Below are 16,780 nucleotides of genomic sequence, written 5' to 3' on the forward strand. Positions count from 1 at the left end.
CGGATTGAAAAGTTGAACTTGGAAATATCCGGCGCACCGGATTCTCAAGAATGAGGCCGATCATTTAATCAAGTGTGTAGTAAGTTTGCGTATGTCTGTGAACTAATTAAAGAAAATAGACTTGAAAGAAACGGCACTTTATCTATTTCAGCATTTCATGACGATAAGAGGCCCTGATGGAATATAAACGACTGTTTTTGGTTTTCTTCTTTTGCTTCCAGCCTTTTAGAGTTTATTCATGGCGAGATTGTCGATTGACCTTGTATGTGTATGTGATTGTTTACATCTTGTTAATTGCCTTTTCCTCAATTACAGAATCTCTTGGCTTTAACTTAACAACTCTTTGTCCTGGCATAACCTTGCTTTCCTCCATTGCCAAGGAACTAAAGCTGATGACATGAAAATGGCAAGCAGTGGGTAAGCCTTTGTCCTTCATTTTACTGTTTAAAACGAATCAGTCAATGTCAATTCATCTGTGGACTGTACACCCGGAGTCCACCTATCTTGTAAGCCTTTGGCCTATCCCAAAGGGAATCTTTTAAAGGGAAAACTCACACGTTTACTCACACTGCTTTCAAAAGTATTTATTTTTGCATTCAATATACATAATATGTGAATTACTGTATCTTATGAACAACTACCAGTTAATATATTTAAATGATATGATTGAGCACTGAATTTGATCACCACTGGAAACCTTAACAAGACCTGGACGTCCTCCGTTTGTCTTGAAGTTTCTGATTGGTGGGGGGAATAGACAGCAATTAACAGGCGTAATCATCCAGTAAGGCTGATGTTCGTGTATTTTGTATGTTTTTGGAGCAAATGCTGATTCACAAATTATCAGACAAAGTGTTTACTCACAGCACTCATAAAGACGATTGAGGCGTATATAGTCATTGTCACTCATCTCTGTTGCTCTGCCAAAATTATCTGAAAACCTATATTTGGCAATGATGGTTGCTTGGTGATTTATGGAGAAGGAAAATCTACAATAGATAAATAAATGAATGAATAACCTATTAACACGTTTTCCCATCCTCAATTTAGGTACATCACCTAAACTCATAAAATGCAGAACTAAGTGAAAGTCAACTTAGATTTTCCATTGAGAATGACCATTTATGTTTTCAAATATTTTATAAATAGATTTTTCACAACAGGTAACAATATACGCATAATATAATTTGGTTGTTTAGTTCCATGTCAGAAACAACCAGTTGGGCCAAAAGAACCAAAACATTGAGCAGTTGGGGATCTGCATTCAAATAGATCACATTGTTGTATGGTTGGACAAATGTACTCACGCGTCGTAATGCATCACAGAGTCATAATCATAGGGGGTAATCAAGTTGTTTGTTGGTGCAATATGAAAGTTTGGTTCCTTTCCTGTATACAAAGAGAAAGCCAAAATTAGTTCAAAATTCTTTCAGTCAGATGGTGTACTAGTTTTCAGTTGTATGTATTCTGAGTATCATGAAATATATTTGCTCAATAAAAATGATGATGGCGGGACATTTACATATGTGATATTATGAATGCCATTCTGACAAAAAGCCCATCTTACTGTCAAAAACAATTAGCATACACCACAGACGAGCTGCCCGCCATTTCCAAGAAGAAGAATAAAATGAACCAGTTCTGTAAAAGTCTTTCGGCAAGCTAACCTGGTTCGATGTTTTCATAAATAATTTTGACGTAGTCATCTCTGTCATAGCGGACTTGCTCATGGTGGAATCCAAGTGCATGGAGAACCTCGTGTTGCACAATGTCTTTATGCACACAACCATTTTTATCCAAGTCGATTATTTGTCGGCCACCGATCTGACCAAGGTGTGACCGACAGCTGGCACAAAAACACACAAAATCAATCGATGTCATGAGCTCACCAATTGCTGACTTTTAACCAATTGGAAAGGAAAAGAGAATTCATACAAATTGTTGCCACACTTAATTTTACGACACTAAAGTGACATGTTTTGCGGCACGCAACTGACTCACATAGACAGAAAAGTAATTTCATACTGGAAAACAACCAGAACAGGACTAAAGTCTGTCAACTTAAAGAAGGAGGTGCTTTTTTATGAACATAAGAGTGAATCAATGGGAAAAACAAATGTGAGTTTTAGTAACTGTATTTCTTACCTATTGGATGATAAGAAGAATAGATAGTCTATATCCCATCGAGTCTTTTTGACAAAGCGAATGCATGTCGTGCGTCCTCCAAAACTAATGCCTCTTAGGGCATTTTCAATAATTCTCTTTTGACGTTTGGCTGCAGACAGAAAATTTAACTGCTAAGTTTGACTGATTAAAGTTTCACAGATCGTAGGTAACGATACCATGACTTACTAAAATATCTGGAGATATAATAGGGAACTATGACTTGGTTTCCGGTTTTGGGCCATTTACAGCCAAAAATGTAGCAGGGGATACCATCCCTAAAAATTCCCTCCTCATCTCTCTTGAGTACCTTAATGTCCCCATATGTCACGTTGTAGGTCAGGTTGCCTGTAGAATAACAAACAGCGGATATTCAGACAGTGTGATTCGTCATGTGGAACTGTCAGTTTCTTTGGTAAGTATTCCCACAACAGGTTGACAATATTCCTGAGACAGACACCAAATTTTGCCAGTCCCTCATCTATCCTTCATCCCCGGACTTGGACACCCTTCAGTCCATCCTTATTCCTAATTTATTCGTCCCTTCATCCATTGTCGGTCCCAAAAAGTCCTACCTCCACAGGTGAAAAACCCAATTTGATTCAAATGGTGGAGTGCATATACTGGAGCAGTGGTTCTTAACCTTGTTGGAGATACCGAACCCCACCAGTTTAATATGCGCATTCACCGAACACCTCGTTAGTGCTTTTATTTTTTTTTAATTCAAGACATAGATGTTTTTACACTGGTGCACAAAATGAGCCGTGCATGAACATCACCTTGTTCAAAGAACAAAACCATCACAATGCATGAACTCTTAACAAATTACATACTGGCAAAGCAGAATTTACACAATAAATCTGGTTTGTTCAGACCTCCTCAGTGGAGGCTCTGTCGAACCCCTGAGACCGACTCACCGAATCCCTAGGGTTCGATCGAACCCAGGTTAAGAACCACTGTACTGGAGTATTTACACTCCAGTGGCTGCCAAAAATTTCTACAAAGCCTCAAATTCACTTATTTTTAATTGTAGCTTCAAAACACCAAAACGCTTCAAACCCCAAAACAGGACAATTTCTGGGATGGAACGAAACACAACTATGAGTGCTCAGTCCCTCCTTTTTTGACTTTCTTATTCCTCATCCTTCAACTGCAAAATGACTTTCTGTCCGTTTGTTACAATATTCATGTTTTTCAAAAGTCACCCTCATAATCCTAAAAAAAATTAAATGTAACTACCATGTGCATTCTTAAATGTTGTGGGATTGATCTGTTTCAATTGTAGTATTTCAATTTTTTATTAAACATACCTGGAAAAACTTAAGTGAATTTGCATGTATATGCAACATCACAAGATCATAAGCACTAATTTCACTAACAACTGAGACTCATGTTTCCCCGTTTGCGTCTAATGACAAATTTTGAGTCATTTATTTGTCGCCTGCGCAATTCAGAAGCTATTGGGACACATTGGAATGAAATGTGGAACTTCAGTTTGACCTAGTAATGAATGATTCAAAGTTCAATTCTTTGTAGGCCAGAGGTATTACAACAATTAAATCTATAATAAAAAGTCAAATAAAATGTCACCTGAATGCTACTCACAGATAGATCTCAGTATAGTTCAGTCTAAAATGAAAACACTGACCTGGTTTGACATTTGCATTTGCCTTTTCAATTTTCGCGGAAATGGACTCTTCTGGAAAAAATAAGAATAAATACAATCACAAAAAAGCACTAGAACATTTGTTCACATTGAGAATTAAATAACCCAAACATCCATATTTAGGGTTCACAAATTACATTGGTTTCTACACACCCATTTTCTTTGTGCCATTTCTCTGTATTGAGATCTGGAAAAAAGCAGTAACAAAACACATTTTTAAATCACATTTTTAAGTGTCCATTTTACAATAGTGCACATGTGAAAAGACTTATCATTTCTCATATATTGATCTTTTTTTTTTGTAGAAGACCCAAAAAAGAAACTCTGAAGCAACTAAGACTACACATTTGTGTAAATTTTCATTGAAACTACAGTAGGAGAAAAGTCCTACAGAAGCAAAAATGGCATTAAAATCTTCAGAAAGCACTTTGCAAATTCTGAAAACTTATTTCATTACATTACAGACTTTTTGGCATTAAAAGTTTGAAAAAGTTTTTTCTTTGTCATTAAAAATGACCATATCACTGATTACGGGTTTGTAAACCTGATCTTACCGGAGAAACGGCTGCAACAGACAGAAGGACAACAGTGATGACAATTGGCGTCATGGTGTCGCTGTTTCTAAAAATGAAGATAAATAACTTAAAAAATATTGTTATTTTTTAGTTTGATTGAAGGAAAAACAGGTAAAAGCAGAGCAAGTTTGTCTTACCGGTGTTTTCAGGTATGCCCGTGGTACCTGGTGTTTGTCCTTTATAAATTGTACATAGGGTGTGTCTTTTACTTATTCCCGCATTCTAGATGCCAAATCAAGTCCTAATATGGATGTTTCCATGATTTATTTTAAGACATTATGGAACTTGAGGCTAAACTCAATTGTTTGAATGATCCAATATCTAGTATTTGTCATTATCATAATTACACTCCTTGCTTGGTGGAATATATTGTGGTTGTATACCACCATGCGTTTTGTGCTTCAAACAAATTATTGTAAGGGTGTCAAAGACAATTTTATCACGTCCCGCATCATGGACTTTGGAAGACCACTATAGCTCTGAACAAATTACAACAATTTGATGAATAACTAGTTTGGAAATAAGAGGCTCGTAAAACTGTTCAACTGAGTCTCAGAGTCATTGCTGTGCAATAACATCCTGCTCTCCACACCTTTTTTTTAATTGTCTACACTGTTTGTACTACGTGTCCTCTCTGCATCCATTGCAGCCTGGTCATCCTGGAAGAGGGACCCTCCCATCTGTGGTCTCTTCTCAAGGTTTCTCATTTCCCCAAGTTGGAGTTTTGAGTTTTTCCTTGTCCTCCTGGGAGTTTAGATCAGGGGATGTTTGAGAATATTTGTCATTTTTCACACGTCCTGAGTGCTGTTAGTCACCTAAATGTTGAACAGAGGCTGTGATGTACCGAAGTCAAATTCCTTGTTTGGCACGCTCAAACATGGCAAATAAAAACTCATGAACCTTGAATATTTTAAAAAGTTGAATGGTAACCAAATCTGTTGGCAATCTCTCTATTTTCTTTTTTAAAAGTGAAGACAAGTTATAATTTTATTATTGACAGATGAAAAAAAAATAGAGAGATTGCAAGCAGATTTTGTTATCATTCAACTTTTTAAAATATTTGAACAGTTTTACTAGTTTTACTACTTTTGAAGTATAATTATGATAGATGACAAATACTAGATATTGGATCATTCAAACAATTGAGTAATCCAGCATTCTAGATGCCAAATCAAGTCCTAAAGGAAATTTCCATGATTTATTTTAAGACATTATGCAACTTGAGGCTTACTACTTTTGAACTATAATTATGATAGATGACAAATACTAGATATTGGATCATTCAAACAATTGAGTTCAGCCTCGAGTTACATAATGTCTTAAAATAAATCATGGAAACTTCTATATTACGACTTAATTTGGCTTCTAGAATGCTGGATTACTCAATTGTTTGAAAGATCCAATATCTAGTATTTGTCATCTATCATAATTATACTTCAAAAACAGTAAAACGAGTAAAACTGTTGAAATATTTTAAAAAGTAGAACGGTAACAAAATCTGCTGGCAATCTCTATTTTTTTTCGTCTGTCAATAGTAAAATTGTAACTTGTCTTCACTTTAAAAAAAAAAAAAAAAAGAGAGAGAGATTGCCAGCAGATTTTGTTACCATTTAACTTTTTAAAATATTTGAACAGTTTTACTAGCCTCTCATTTCCAAACTAGTTATTCATCAAATTGTTGTAATTTGTTCATAGCCATAGTGGCCTTCCAAAGTCCACGATGCGGCACTTGACAAAAATGTCTTTGACACCCTTACAATAACTTGTGTGAAGCACAAAACGCATGGTGGTTTACAACCACAATATATTCCACCAAGCAAGGAGTGTAATTATGATAGATGACAAATACTAGATATTGGATCATTCAAACAATTGAGTTTAGCCTCAAGTTGCGTAATGTCTTAAAAAAAAACATGGAAACTTCTATATTACGACTTGATTTGTTATCTAATACTGGAATAAGTATAAGTATAATAAAGTTGAGTCTAAGTCTAAGTCTAAGTCTAAGTCTAAGACACACCCTATGTACAACTTATAAAGGACAAACACCAGGTACCACGGGCATACCTGAAAACACCGGTAAGACAAACTTGCTCTGTTTTTACCTATTTTCCTTCAATCTCTCTCTCTCTCACTCTGTCTGTCTATTTCTCTGTTTGTCTCTCTGTCTCTCCATCTGTCTAATAAACACACTGAGATTTTAACATCTATATTTTTTTTTTGTTATTTATCTTCATTTTTAGAAAACAGCGACACCATGACGCCAATTGTCATCACTGTTCTCCTTCTGTCTGTTGCAGCCGTTTCTTCGGTAAGATCAGGTTTACAAACCCGTAATCAGGGATATGGTCATTTTTATACAAAAAAAACCTTTTTCAAACTTTTAATGCCAAAAAGTCTGTAGTCTTCAGAATTTGCAAAGTGCTTTCTGAAGATTTTAATGCCATTTTTGCTTCTGTAGGACTTTTCGCTACTGTATTTTCAATGAAAATTTACACAAACGTTTAGTCTTAGTTGCTTCAGAGGTTTTTTTGGGGGTCTTCTACAAAAAAAATGATCAATATATGAGAAATGATAAGTCTTTGCACATGTGCACTATTGTAAAATGGACACTTAAAAATGTGATTTAAAAATGTGTTTTGTTACTGCTTTTTTCCAGGTCTCAATACATAGAAATGGCACAAAGAAAATGGGTGTGTAAAAACCAATGTAATTTGTCAACCCTAACAATGGACGTTTGGGTTATTTAATTCTCAATGTGAACAAATCTTCTAGTGCTTATTTGTGATTGTATTCTTATTTTTTCCAGAAGAGTCCGTTTCTGCGAAAATTGAAAAGGCAAATGCAAATGGAAACCCAGGTCAGTGTTTTCATTTTAGACTGAAATATATTGAGATCTATCTCTGAGCAGCATTCAGCTGACATTTTATTTGACTGTTTTTATTATAGATTTACTTGTTGTAATACCTCTGGACTATAAAGAATTGAACTTTAAATCATTCATTACAGGTCAAACTGAAGTTCCACATTTCATCCCAATGTGTTCACATAGCTTCTGAGTTACGCAGGCAACAAATAAATGACTTAAATTTTGTCATTAGATGCAAACGGGGAAACATGAGTCTCAGTTGTGAGTGAAATTAGTGCTTGTGATCTTGTGATGTTGCATATATATGCAAATTCAGTTCAATCTTTCCAGGTATGTTTTAAAAATTTAGAATACTATAATTGTCATTGCCATTTTAAAGCGATTGGTGTTTTGAGGCTGCAATCAAAAAGAAGTGAATTTGAGGCCTTGTAAAGCTTTTTGGCAGCCACTATGTGTGTAGATACTCCGCTATATGCACTCCACCATTTGAATCAAATTGGGTTTTTCACCTGTGGAGGTAGGACTTTTTTGGGACTGACAATGGATGGAGGGACGAATGAATTAGGAATAAGGATGGACTGAAGGCTGTCCAAGTCCGGGGATGAAGGATAGATGAGGCACTGGCAAAATTTGGTGTCCATTGTCTGTTCCACATGACGAATCACACTTTCTGAATATCTGCTGTTTGTTATTCTACAGGCAACCTGACCTACAACCTGACATATGGAGACATTATTGAACACATGAGCGATGAGGAAGGAATTTTGAGGGATGGTACCCCCTGCTTCATTGTTGGCTGTAAATGGCCAAAAACTGGAAAAGAAGTCATAATTCCCTATGAAATCTCCAGAAATTTTAGTAAGTCATGGTATCGTTATGTACTATAAGTGTAACTTTGATCAATCAAACTTAACAGTTAAATGTTCTGTGTCTGCAGCCAAACGACAAAAGAGATTTATAAAAGATACCCTAAGAGAGTTTAGTAGTGGAGCGCGCAAAACATGCATTCGCTTTGTCAGGAAGACTGAAATAGATATAAACTATCTATCCTTTGTATCACAAAATAGGTAAGAAATACAGTTACCAAAACTCACATTGATTCATCTTATGTGCATAAAAAAGCACCTCCATCTTTGAGTTGATAGACTTTAGTCCTGTTATGATTGTTTTCCAGTGTGAAATTACTTTTTTGTCTATGTGAGTCAGTTGCTTGCACGCAAAACCCAAAAACATTTCACTTCAGTGTCGTAAAATTAAGTGTGGCAACAATTTGAAAAAAATCTGTACATCTCTCTTCCTTTCCAATTGGCTAAATGTCAGCAATCAGTGAGCTCATGACATCAATTGATTTTGTGTGTTTGTGTGCCAGGTGTCAGTCAAACCTTGGTCAGATCGGTGGCGGACAGATAATTGACTTGAAGAGAGACAAATGCATGCGTAAAAACATTGTGCAACACGAGGTCCTCCATGCACTTGGATTCCACCATGAGCAAGTCCGCTATGACAGAAATGACTACGTCACCATCAAGTATGAAAACATCATACCAGGTCAGCTTGCCGAGAGACCTTTTACAAAACTGGTGCCGGACGTACATAAGAACATTTTGTATATAGTTCATTTTATTTATCTTCTTGGAAAAGGCTGGCATCTCGACTATAGTGCATGCTGCTTGTTATTGACTGTAAGATGGGTGATGGGCACTTTTTGTCAGAATGGAAATGGCTGGCAGCTTGTCTATAGTGTATGCTAAGATGGGTGATGGGTACTTTTTGTCAGAATGGCATCCATATTATCAAATGTACCACCAGCCTCATCATTTTTATTGAGTAAATAAATTTCATGAGAGTCAGAATATACAACTGAATCTGGTACATAATGTTACTGAAAGAATTTTAAATTACTTTTGTTTGGATTTCTCCTTTTATGCAGGAGCGAAAAAAAACTTTGACATTGCACCAACAAACAACATGGGTACTCCCTATGATTATGACTCTGTGATGCATTACAACGCGTGAGTACATCTGTCCAACCATACAACAATTTGATCTATTTGAATGCAGATGTCCAACTGCTCAATGTTTCTGTTCTTTTTGCCCAACTTGTTGTTTTCTAGCATTGAACTAAACATCCAAAATCCCAACAGTTGTTTGAACTATTTATTATGCATATATTATTACCTGTTGTCGAAAATCCATCCATCCATTTTCTTCCGCTTATCCGGGGTCAGGTCGCGTGAGTAGCAGCTTTAGGAGGGATTCCCAGACTTCCCTCTCCCCAGCCACTTCGTCTAGCTCATCCCAGGAGATCCCAAGGCGTTTCCAGGCCAGCTGAGAGACATAGTCTCTCCAACGCGTCCTGGGTCGTCCACGTGGTCTCATACCGGTGGGACATGCCCGGAACACCTCCCCAAGGAGGCGTCCAGTAGGCATCCTGATGAGATGCCCGAGCCACCTCATCTGGCTCCTCTCAATGTGGAGGAGCAGCAGCTCTACTCAGAGTCTCTCCCGGATGACCGAGCTTCTCACCCTATCTCTAAGGGACAGCCCGAACACCCTGCAGAGGAAACTCATTTCGGCCGCTTGTATCCCGGATCTTGTTCTTTCAGTCATGACCCATAGCTTGTGACCATAAGTGAGGGTAGGAGTGCAGATCGACCGGTAAATTGAGAGCTTTGCCTTTTGGCTTGGCTCTCTCTTCAACATGACGGAGCGGTACAGAGTCCGCATTACAACTGACACTGCACTGATCCGCCTGTCGATCTCATGCTCCATGCTGCTCTCGTTCGTGAACAAGACCCCAAGATACTTGAACTCCTCTAATTGGGGCTGGAGCTCGTCCACAATCCGGAAAGGGCATTCCACCCTTTGATCATCAAGTCGATCATCGATCGAACTGCGGCCTAGGGTGTCCTGGTGCCAAGTGCACACATGGAGACCCTTATGTTTGAACATGGTGTTCATTATTGACAATCCGTCTCGAGCACAGAAGTCCAACAATAGAACACCGCTCGGGTTCAGATCGGGGGTGGGGGGGCGTTCCTCCCAATCACGCCCTTCCAGGTCTCACTGTCATTGCCCACGTGAGCATTGAAGTCACCCAGTAGAACGATGGAGTCCCCAGAAGGAGGTTTCTCCAGCACTTCTTCCAAGGACTCCAAAATGGTGGGTACTCTGAGCTGCCGCTGGGTGCATAGCTACAAACAACAGTCAGAACCCGTCGCCCCACCCGAAGGCAGAGGGTGGCTACCCTCTCGTTTACCGGGGTGAACCAAAATGTGCAGGCACCCAGCCAGGGGGCAATAAGTGTACCCACACCTGCTCGCCTCTCACCGTGGGCAACTCAAGATTGGAAGGGAGTCCAGCCCCTCTCGAGAGGGTTTGTAACAGAACCCAAACTGTGTCTGGAGGCAAGTACAACTATATCTAGTTGGAACTTTTCTGCCCCGCACACCAGCTCAGGCTCCTTTCCAGCCAGAGAGGTGAGATTCCATGTCCCTAGAGCCAGCTTCTGCAGCCAGGGATCGGACTGCCAAGGTACCCGCCCTTGGCCACCGCCCAGCTCACTATGCACCCAACCCTTTTGGCCCCTCCCACAGGGGGTGAGCCCATGGGAAGGGGGACCCACGTTCCCACCCACTTGGCCAAGGCCCGGCCACCAGACGCTCGACTTTAAGCCACCACTCTAGGCCTGGCTCCGGAGAGGGTCCCCAGTGACCCGCGTCCGGGCGAGGGAAAACCAAATACAATTTTGTTAATCATCACAAGGGGTTTTTGTTAGCCGTGCTTTGTCTGGCCCCTCACCTAGGAGCCTTTTGCCATGGGTGACCCTACCAGGGGCATGAAGCCCCAGACAACATGGCTCCCAGGGTCATTGGGTCACGCAAACCCCTCCACCACGAGAAGGTGATGACTCACGGAGGGGTGTTGTGGAAAATCTATTTAGAAAATATTGGAAAACATAAATGGTCATCCTCAATGGGAAATTTAAGTTGACTTTCACTTAGTTCTACATTTTATGAGTTCAGGTGATTTAAATTGAGGACAAGAAAACTTGTTAATAGGTTATTTATTTATTTATTTATTTATTCATTTATTTATTTATTTATTTACTGTAGATTTTCCGCCTCCAAAAATGGCCAACCGACCATCGTTGCCAAATATAGGTCGATAACTAATTTTGGCATTACAACAGAGATGAGTGACAATGACTATGCACGCCTCAATCGTCTTTATGAGTGCTGTGAGTAAACACTTTGAATGATGATGATCTAAAAACATACAAAATACATTGACGTCTGACTTACTGGATGATTACACCTGTTAATTGCTGTCTATTCTCCCCACCAATCAGAAACTTCAAGACAAACAGAGGATGTCCAGGTCTTGTTGAGGCCTCCAGTGGTAATCAAATTAAGTGCTCAAGCATATCATTTAAATGTATGAACTGGTAGTTGTTGATAAGATATAGTAATTCGCATAAGTATATCCAATGCAAAAAAAATAAATTTTAAAGAAGTAGATGTGTGAGTTTTCCCTGTAAAAGATTCTCTCTGGGATATTTCTTACAAGACTCCAGGTTGACAATCCACAGATGAACTGACATTGATTTATTCTAAGCAGTAAAAATGAAGGACAAAGGCTCACTCACCACCGGCCATTTTCATGTCATCAGCTTTGGTTCCTTGGCAATGTAGGAAAGCAAGGACGTGCCAGGACAAAGGGTCGTTAATGGATAGTGTTCAAGTTAAAGGCCCAGAGACACCGGTATATGTATAAATCGGTTTTAGTTAGCTTATGGGCTTATAAATATAAATTGACGATCGAAACAACGAAAAGGAAGCTGTTGCTCTGAAAATTTTAATTTAAATTTGCCGTGCAGAAGAGTTTGACTGCATCGAGCCGCCAGCCGGAAGTGACGTCTCATGACGTCTCAAGTTGTAGCTTCAGTGAATGTAAACAAAAAGAGAAGAGGGGCCAGCGCGGAGACCATCGGGCCAGGTTTGCGGCCAACCCAGCTCGCCTAGCCGTGCCTTCCATTCTCCTGGCGTACGTTCGCTCGCGGGACGACAAGATGGGTTGCGTTCGCCTGATAGGATCCACGAACCGGACAGTGCGTGCCTGCTGTGTGCTCGTGTTCACAGTGGTCTGGTTGACTGTCATCTTTCCGGACTCTGCTGTGCATCGGGAGCGGCTCGCGTGCTATCACTCTTATTGTTCATCTTCTTGTTTTAATTTTCCTGTGTTGTTTACTTGTATGTGCGTTGTGAACTCTGTCTTGTCACCCTGGGATAGTGAGAAACGTAATTTCGATCTCTTTGTGTGTCTTGACATGCGGAGGAATTGACAATAAAGGAGACTTTGAAAAGTATGTCGAAGCGTGACGGGAGGGGCACAATTCAGAAAACGTGCTCAGCTCGTCGAAATAATGCGATTTAAGCAATAAAATTAAAAATGCACCTAAACCAAACGCTGCAGATGTTCATTTCTCCATGCGCAGTGGTCAACTCGTCACTCTAAAGCCCCCTGAGAACTTTTTACTATGCCAACCTAACCACAGTGACGGGAGAGGCACAATTCAGAAAACGTGCTCAGCTCGTCGAGAAAATGCGATTTAAGCAATAAAATTAAAAATGCTTATAAAACCTAAACCAAACGTTGCAGGTGGTCATGTCTTCATGTGCCGAGATCAACTCGGCACTCTAAAGCCCCCAAGAGCACTTTTTACTATGCCAACCTAACCAGAGTGACGGAAGGGGGACAATTCAGAAAATGTGCTCAGCTCAGCCCAAGTGAACTGCTAGATTCATCATATTCTGCGTCAAAAGAGGTTGCTGAATCGGATAAAATGATGCTAATATTGCCGCTAGAAACGGAGCTGTCGCTATCGTCTGCCATGTTGTTTGGGTTTGTTGACGTCCAGATGTACAACTTGTGACGTCACAGTAATGGCGCCGCCAGTGTGGCTTCGTGCGGGACCCGATCGATAAACTGGCATTTCATTTTAGCTTTATTCTTAGTAATCGGTGTCCATTTTTAATTTCCAATGCGGCAAATGTGTTCACTTTATACATTCTATCAAATTCCGTTCTAATTGAAAAAAAAAAAGGGATGTCTCTAGGCCTTTAAAGCCAAGAAATTCTATAATTGAGGAAAAGGCAGAGGGTTCTGACCTATTAATTAACAAGATTGGATGTAAACAAACACATACACACACATACACACACAAAAGCCAGGGTCAATCGACGTTCTGGCAATGAACAAATGGCAAAACATGGCTTACAAGGCCGGAAGCAATAGAAGAGAAGTCAGTTGTAAACACTTCTAATTTTCTGAAGAAAAATGTTGTCCTGTTGTGGTTTTGGTTGCCAAAACCGTAAACGCAAAAACTATTGTTAATATCACATCAGAGATGTTAGAGTGGTCCTCACTCTAACTTCTTTGCAAGAACCATACGTGAGACAGTTTGGCCATTTTACTCCTGCAAGAAAGAGAAAACCATCTGCACACTGTGTGGTACAGTGATGATTGAAGGCAGTCTGACTTAGACCTCTTGCAAGGGCATATTTATTGAGAAAAAGCAGGGTGGGGGTGACAGGTTTGGTGAACCCCCGGCATCCTGTCAAATCAGAGTAGGGGGTGTTTAACGATGTTGTAAACAGAACAACTTTGATTGTTTCCTCTGCAGCTGGACAACTAGTGCAGGGGATCTTAGCACTTTGTTTTACTATGTTGTTAAAACAGGACAAGTTTGGTTAATCATTATAGTTTACATTCCAACATAATCATGCGATCAAAATAATCCATCAACCCTAACAAGAGCCTCTGTCATGAAATGCTGGTGTGTCAATTCAAAAGTCAAAAATTGGTTGGTTGGTTGGTTGGTTGGTTGGTTGGTTGGTTGGTTGGTTGGTTGGTTGGTTGGTTGGTTGGTTGGTTGGTTGGTTGGTTGGTTGGTTGGTTGGTTGGTTGGTTGGTTGGTTGGTTGGTTGGTTGGTTGGTTGGTTGGTTGGAAGTTGGTTGGTTGGAAGTTGGTTGGTTGGTTGGAAGGTGGTACGATTCGACCCAAAAGTGTTGGTTTGTTTTTTGACAAAATTTTGTTTGTTTAAAAGGTGCGTAAAAGGCCGAAATGTAAATAGTGTGCAAAAAACCTGTTGATGTCATTATTCCTGGAAGGACTCTTACCCAATCGTTTTTTCAGTTTTTGTTGGCTATAATAACCAAGTAGCCGGTTCGATTCCACCTCTGACCCTCCCTGTGTGGAGTTTGCATGTTCTCCCCGTGCCCGCGTGGGTTTTCGCCGGACACTCCGGTTTCCTCCCACATCCCAAAAACATCCTTGGTAGGCCAATTGAGCACTCCAAATTGCCCCTAGGTATGAGTGCGAGTGCGAATAGTTGTTCGTCTCTGTCTGCCCTGCGATCGGTTGGCAATCAGTCCAGGGTGTTCCCCGCCCACGGCCCAATGACTGCTAGGATAGGCTCCAGGACACCAACGACCCCCGTGGGGACAAGCAGTATAGAAAATAGATGGATGGATGAATGACTAGCCAAATAATTGTTGTGGCTATGAACTGATCCATCTGGCCATGGGTCAATCCATTTTTACCATCCTGTTAGTCAAAGTCAAAAGTCAAAGTCAAAGTCTGCTTTATTGTCAATTTCTTCACGTGCCAAGACACACAAAGAAATCGAAATTACGTTCCCACTATCCCTCGGTGACAAGACAGTTCACAATGTACATACAAGTAAACAACACAAGAAAAATAAAACAAGAAGGCACAATCAATGAATAAATAAGAGAGGTGAATAAATAATAAATAAACAAATAACACAATAAATAAGTACAGGACGCTACGCAGAAGGGGGAAGAGAGTTCAGGATCCTAACAGCAGGAGGTTGTTGTCCCTGCACCACGCGGTCAGAAGGTCAACCTCCAACCTGTACTGAGTCGTCAGCAAACTTCACTATGCGCTGTAGGACGTAGTGCAATCATGCGTCAGCAGGGTGAAGAGCAGCGGACTGAGTACACAGCGTGATGCTGGCGGAGATTTTGTCACCAACACATACCACCTGAGGCCTCTGACAGAGGAAGTCCAGTAGCCAGTTGCGGAGGTAGGTACTGAGGCCCAGCTTGTCGAGTTTGCAGATGAGATTTTGAGGCACAATGGTGTTGAAGGCAGAACTGAAGTCCACAAACAGCAACCTCACATGAGTCCTTTCTCTCCAGGTGGGTGAGGGCCGAGTGGAGGGCAGAGCAGATGGCATCCTCAGAGGACCGCTTGGCACAGTACGCAAACTGGAAAGGGTCAATGGTGGGGGGGAGAACGGATTTGATGTGCTCCATGACAAGCCGCTCAAAGCACTTCATGATGATGGGCGTCAGTGCCACGGGCCGGTAGTCATTGAAGCAGGACGGAACAGGCTTCTTTGGCACAGGTACGATGGTGGCAGCCTTGAAACACGAAGCGGTGATGGCCTGCTGCAGGGAAATGTTAAAGATGTCCGTGAAGACATTCGCCAGCTCCCCAGCGCAGTCCTTCAGCGCTCAACCTGGGATGTTGTCAGGGCCCGCCGCCTTACGGGTGTTGATAGCGGCAAGCGCCCTCCTCATGCTGTCGGCAGAGAGGCACAGGGGCTGCTCGTGTGGAGGGGGAGTGGTCTTCAGCGGGCAAGTGCTGTTCTGAGCGTCAAAGCAAGCATAGAAGCGGTTAAGATCGTTGAGCAGACAGCCGTCGCCCTCACAGCTCTGCGGCGCGGGCGTGTAGTCCGTGATGGTCTGAATGCACTGCCAAAGGCTCCGTGCGTCCCTGCTGTCCTTGAAGTGGGCGGTAATCTTGCAAGAGAACGCCCTTTTCGCTTCCTTGATGCCCCGGGACAGGTCGGCCCTTGCTGCCCTCAAGCCAGCCACATCCCCCGCTCTGAAGGCTTCGTCCCTGGCCCTCAGCAGCCTGAGGACAGCCCCCGTCAGCCATGGCTTCCAGTTAGCCCGAGTGACGATGGACTTCGAGTGAGTCACATCGTCAATGCACTTTGTGACGTAAGAGGAAACAGAGTCAGTATACGTCTCTATGTCTGTCCGATCGTTGCAAGTGGCCACCCGCTTAAACATGTCCCAGTCAGTAGTGCCAAAGCAGTCTCGAAGCGCATCAGAGGCACCCTCAGGCCACACCCGTACCCGCTTGCGAACCAGCCTGGATGCCTTCACCCTTTGTCTGTATGCAGGCAAAAGCATAACAGTGAGATGGTCAGAAAGTCCAAGATGGGGGAGGGGGGCGGCCTTGAAAGCTCCTTTATGTGTAGAGTCGACCAGGTCCAGGAAGCTGTCACCACGTGTTGGAAAATTAACATGCTGGTGACGCCTCGGAAAAACAGACTTCAGGTTAGCATGATTAAAGTCCCCAGCGAAGATGGTGAAACTGTCAGGGTGCGCCGTCTGTTGTTCACTGACGGCCTGGTACAGTTCACTAAGAGCCGCGATCCTGTCGCCTTCGATGTTGGTAGGCGGGAT

General features: G+C 41.4%; 2 protein-coding genes across 4 annotated transcripts; one reads left to right on the top strand and one right to left on the bottom strand.

Moving 5' to 3' along the window:
* Positions 1 to 673: 673 nt before the first annotated feature.
* On the bottom strand, positions 674 to 12,805 carry LOC148400254 (high choriolytic enzyme 2-like). Of its 3 annotated transcripts, none has more exons than XM_088371259.1 (8): positions 11,922 to 12,805; positions 3,812 to 3,862; positions 2,353 to 2,511; positions 2,146 to 2,275; positions 1,668 to 1,846; positions 1,308 to 1,389; positions 865 to 989; positions 674 to 737 (listed from the first exon to the last, which is right to left on the bottom strand). In XM_088371259.1, coding segments are annotated over exons 1-8 (744 nt in total). In that variant the 5' UTR covers positions 11,938 to 12,805; the 3' UTR covers positions 674 to 735. The 3 variants fall into 3 exon arrangements, with proteins under 3 accessions (XP_088227385.1, XP_088227386.1, XP_088227384.1); XM_088371260.1 differs by lacking the exons at positions 674 to 737; positions 11,922 to 12,805 and adding exons at positions 3,983 to 4,016; positions 4,384 to 4,442 and having other exon boundaries at positions 857 to 989; XM_088371258.1 differs by lacking the exon at positions 674 to 737 and having other exon boundaries at positions 857 to 989.
* On the top strand, positions 6,450 to 11,521 carry LOC148400255 (low choriolytic enzyme-like). The gene is made up of 9 exons (XM_088371347.1): positions 6,450 to 6,483; positions 6,648 to 6,715; positions 7,064 to 7,097; positions 7,214 to 7,264; positions 7,973 to 8,131; positions 8,211 to 8,340; positions 8,643 to 8,821; positions 9,204 to 9,285; positions 11,389 to 11,521. Exons 2-9 carry the CDS (start codon positions 6,662 to 6,664, stop codon positions 11,519 to 11,521), a joined length of 822 nt encoding a protein of 273 aa, XP_088227473.1. The 5' UTR covers positions 6,450 to 6,483; positions 6,648 to 6,661.
* Positions 12,806 to 16,780: the final 3,975 nt, after the last annotated feature.

The sequence above is a fragment of the Syngnathus floridae genome, chromosome 3, assembly GCF_059516105.1.
Source record: "Syngnathus floridae isolate MCC-2025c chromosome 3, RoL_Sflo_1.0, whole genome shotgun sequence".
Classification (NCBI taxonomy): domain Eukaryota; kingdom Metazoa; phylum Chordata; class Actinopteri; order Syngnathiformes; family Syngnathidae; genus Syngnathus; species Syngnathus floridae.